This window comes from Cariama cristata, unplaced genomic scaffold (assembly GCF_000690535.1).
Source record: "Cariama cristata isolate BGI_N322 unplaced genomic scaffold, ASM69053v1 scaffold24809, whole genome shotgun sequence".
NCBI classification, from domain to species: Eukaryota; Metazoa; Chordata; class Aves; order Cariamiformes; family Cariamidae; genus Cariama; species Cariama cristata.
The window spans coordinates 1-4,292 of NW_009634414.1; the positions used below are offsets into that span (position 1 = coordinate 1).

The window sequence follows — 4,292 nt, forward strand, 5'->3', positions numbered from 1 at the left end:
GGGTCACCGGGAGCGTCCGGGGTGGTGAATGGGATGTACCTTGTAGCATCGGTGCAGCAGCATCCGCGCGGAGGACGGGACGTTGACAGTGTAGAGGTAGAAGGTGCGGGACGGCGCGTGGTCGGGGGTCTTGGGAATCTCCTACCGGTGGGGGAAGAGAAGGGGGAGGACTTCACCACGCGAGGTTGGGGACCAAGCCGGCGTTTTGCCGGTGTTTTGCGGGGCGCAGTGTCTCTGGAAATGCCCGCCGCCTGGACAGCCATTTTGTGAGGAGCAGGAGGGCGACATTCACTCGTGCCTGGGGAAGTCTTTGAGATCCGAGAGGCCTCTACACCCATCGCGTTCACTCATTCTTTGTCCACGTTACCTTCACGCTGGTGACAGGGTGGGCACGCTCACCTGCAGCGACACAAAATTCTCCGACAGCATTTTGTAGAGCATGTCCTTGGCTTCCTTCGCCGGGATCATGGCAAAATCCTCCACTTGCTTCTGCTCCAAATGCTTCTTCCGCAGGAGCAAACGGAATATCCTGGCACAGCGGGAACCAAATCTGAGCGGGAGAGGAAAATAAATCAGTGGATGGAAGTGAGAAAGGGTCAAGAAATCTTCAACTCGCCGCTTTACCTCTCCTCCACGATGGATTCCAGGGTTGCCGTGGCCAGAGACGCCAGGGCCTTGTGAAGATCTGTACGAGATCAAGGTCAAGGGATAATGGTGGGAATCGCTTTACGCACTGGAAAACGCTGGGTCGGGTGTTTTATCCACAAAGGATACTGACAGTGTACATGCCCCCGCCGCTGTCCCCGGATTTACCCACAAACTCCAGCTGCGAGAAAAGGAAAAAAAAAAAAAAAATTTCAGTACATCCCAAAGTCATAAAACCCCCCAATTATGAAAAAAAACCCCACAAACACATCTCTGATCTTAAGAGCCTAAGAACACTGGCTGCATTTTTTTAACACTTCCAGTATGTTTTAAATATCAGTAAAAAGCTGCTTTTCCCTCCGTCTGAGATCTCCCCAGCGTGCGGCTAAAGGGAGGCAGCAAGTGGCACAGACTCGGGGTGCGGGGAGCTCGGTGAGGAACCGGCATCGAGCAGCGTTCAACTTCCTTAACGTAACCGAGTTCCTTCATTAGGACAGTAAAGATAACTAGGTGTTTCTTACCGGGTCGTCTGCTAACAGGGTGAGGTACTGGTCCAAAACTTGCTTCGCTATGTTGTAGCCAGCTGGAAGAGATCTGAATATCTACGGGGGGGAAAAAGAGGCAGAATATAAGTGGGGGTGAAATGGATTAATCAGTTTTTCTAAATCTGAGGGTGCTTTACAGACTTTTCTTGCCCGATCCAAACCCGGTGCTGGAGCCGTGCCAGCAGAGAAAGGCCTTGGCTACAGCCCGACTTCTCTGGGGAGGGAACCGACCTCGTTGGAAGAGAGCGGCTGGGTGTACGGCGCGCTGGAGGACGTGGTGACTTCACTCATCCGCAGCATTGTCCGCACTATTTCGCTGCTGGTCTGGTTTTTGGGGGGAAGGAAACGGCCCTTAGTGGGGGAGAACCTCTGTCCTGAGCTCTTCCCGCAGCAGCAACCGCACGTGGGTCACCCCTGCCTGCCCCGGAGCAGGGTTTAAAACCTCCCCACCGTGACCACAACCATCGAGGTCCCCATGTGACGCGGAGAGCGACTGCAGGAGGTTCCGAGCACTTCCACAAACCTGATCCATGCGGTTGGCCACGGCACTGACGATCGCCTGGTCTCGAAAATGCTGGTGGAACCGGTCAATGTTAACTTGCCAGTAAATGCCGTCATCGGGTGGAGGCTGTGGGGCAACAGCGAGAGGGAGAGGAGTCACAAAAATGGAGGGAGAGGAACCACAAAAATGGAGGGAGAGGAACCACAAAACTGCTCGTTTAAATTTCCCCAGGAGAATGTGTTTGGGAAGATGCTGGATCCCTCGAGCCCGTAAGCTCAGAGGAGGAGGAAGGAGGGACAGGGCAGGACCGGGACAGAGACGCGTCCCCAGCAGAGGTTACAGGCGGGAGACAGGCAGCGTCCTGCCCAACAGGCAGCTGCCTCCGCCCTGCCCACACGCTGCAGGCCCAGCTCTGATTTGCGACCCCAGAGAGCTGAGGGCGATGTTGTTTCAGCATCCCCCGTACCTCCGAGCTTTCTCCATCTCGCTTCTGCTTTTTAGCCTTGTGTTCGCCGTTCTCTTCGTCGTCACACGATCGCCTCCGCTTCCCCTTCCCTGTCAAACAAAGAAGACGGTGTATGCTTTTAAAAACTGTTATTATGGGCTCAGGTGAACAGCGTGGGGCCGAGCGCTCCCCAAACACCCTGCTAACCATTTGGTAGCACCCAAGGATTGAGGGGCTTCTCACCTACGAGGTTCAGCCTGGGCACAACGTACATCTCCTTCTCATCAATCACCAACGTGGGTGCAGGGGGAGGTGGCGCATCAGGGGTCTCGGTGGTTTCGGGGACCAGCGGGCACCTCTGCACAAAGTGTGTGTCCGCCAGGCGCACAAACGTGTTGGACACATCAGTGTAATCCATGGTCTTCCCATCTACGACAGAGGACAGATACGGCGGCGTCAAGCTCTGCCAGACCCGGGTTGTTCCTGCGGCTCCAGAGAACGAGGTAATGCTGTCGTCCTCAAAGAACCACCACGAACAGGCTGCTCGGAGGCCGTTTTGGGGTGAGGGGCAGCATTTATAACCCCTCTGGCAGCGAGGCCTCTTTGGATGGCTCCTTCTCCAAGTTCATGGCCAGCTTTCCACTGTGACGCAGCCCAAAGAGCCTCTGGTACCACACTCACCAAGCAAAACCGGCCTCTGGCAGTCACTGCACCTCCTCCCGCTCCCAGATCCCTTTTGTAAGGAGAGGAGATTCCCACCTTCCATCGTTTCAGTCAGCCTGTCCGCCACCTTCTTCACCACCGCGCTCATCGTCATCTTGCCGTTGAGGAGCAGCTCCTCCACGATGAGCTCGCCGGTGTCATTGTAGAGGGTCTTGGCAGTGTAGATGTAACGTGGGTAGCGGAGGATCCTCAGGACCCGCTTGCACTGGGCCTCGTACTCCACGAAACCTCGCTTCTGCAGCTGGTACGTCACCAGGTTGTGTTGGATGAGGACGCAAAGGGCTTTCTTAACCTGCCCGAGGCAGAGCGGGAGCTCAGTTACGCGACAGAGAAGCGCACGCTATGCTCACCCCCCTTCACACTGGTCGCGGAGCATTTCCTCCCTGCACAGCCACCATTTTCCCCTTACTGTGACGCTCCCTGATGCTGAGCTGCCGGTGTTTGTGCCACCATCTTGTCCCCTGCACACCATCCCTGTCGCTCCGGACTCTATTCCCTGCCTTTGCTCCCTACAGAGAAGTCAGGGTTACTTTCCTCCTTCCCACCCTACTTTTTAAGTGGGATAACGAACCATCTCTCCCACTTAAGAAAACTCATGTGATTTTTTAAAATTTTTTTATAGGCAGCAAAGTGCTCATTTGTCCTTCTCAAGGGTTTCCTACCTGTTTCTCCTTCAGGAGCAGCAGCGGTGGTGACTGACAGCTTGGGCTGATATCAGAGCAGCCCAGGCTGTGTCACCCAATGCCTTCGATCGCACCCAGGCTAAAGCCGACGCAGGCGGGTTTGAGACGTACCTGATCCAGCAACAGCCCCGTGTCGTTGACGATCATCCGCAGCGGCTGGGTGCCCGTCCTGATAAGATAAGTCCCTATCTTCTCCACAATCTCCCCAAAATGTTCTTGCAGAAGGAGGGAACACAGCTTTATTTCCGCCTGAGTCATCTTGACAGTGGATTAAAACACTCGGTGGTGCTGGGGAAGAACGCTGATGTTATTACGGCTGTTTTGAGGGGACAAGGTGGTGGGGGCCGTGCTGCTGCTGCTGCCTGGGGAAACCCATTTGTGCTCCATCCCCAAATGGACGTATGGTGGGCGACCAAGTCTTGAGTGAAACCAGCCCTTGGTGCTGTAGTGGGGGTGAGAAGGAGAGGGGATGGACCCTCTGGCACACGGCTGGTCCCTGTGTGCCCTCCCAGCGGATGGCAGCCCTGTCAGAGGTGTCCCTGTGTCCCCTCCCGGAGGATAGCAGCCCTTTCCTTGGGGCCCAGGGCTATAGGTCCCCCTCCCAAGGGGCAGCCCTGTCACAGGGGTCGGGGTCCCTGTGTCGCCCTCCCAGCGGACGGCAGCCCTGTCAGAGGGGTCTGGGTCTGTGGGTCCCCCCCTCCCAAGGGGCAGTCATGTCAGAGGGATCGGGGTCCCTTGTGTCCCCCTCC

The 4,292-nt window shown here is 56.2% G+C and overlaps 1 protein-coding gene across 1 annotated transcript; it reads right to left on the reverse strand.

The window, feature by feature from the left end:
* Positions 1-39: 39 nt before the first annotated feature.
* Positions 40-3,801, reverse strand: POLR3C (polymerase (RNA) III (DNA directed) polypeptide C (62kD); the record flags this gene model as incomplete). Its single annotated transcript, XM_009707157.1, has 11 exons — positions 3,655-3,801; positions 2,897-3,152; positions 2,381-2,566; positions 2,159-2,247; positions 1,714-1,818; positions 1,422-1,514; positions 1,167-1,247; positions 775-826; positions 625-685; positions 400-550; positions 40-141 (listed from the first exon to the last, which is right to left on the reverse strand). Coding segments are annotated over exons 1-11 (1,323 nt in total), but the record flags the coding sequence as incomplete, so codon positions are not given.
* Positions 3,802-4,292: the final 491 nt, after the last annotated feature.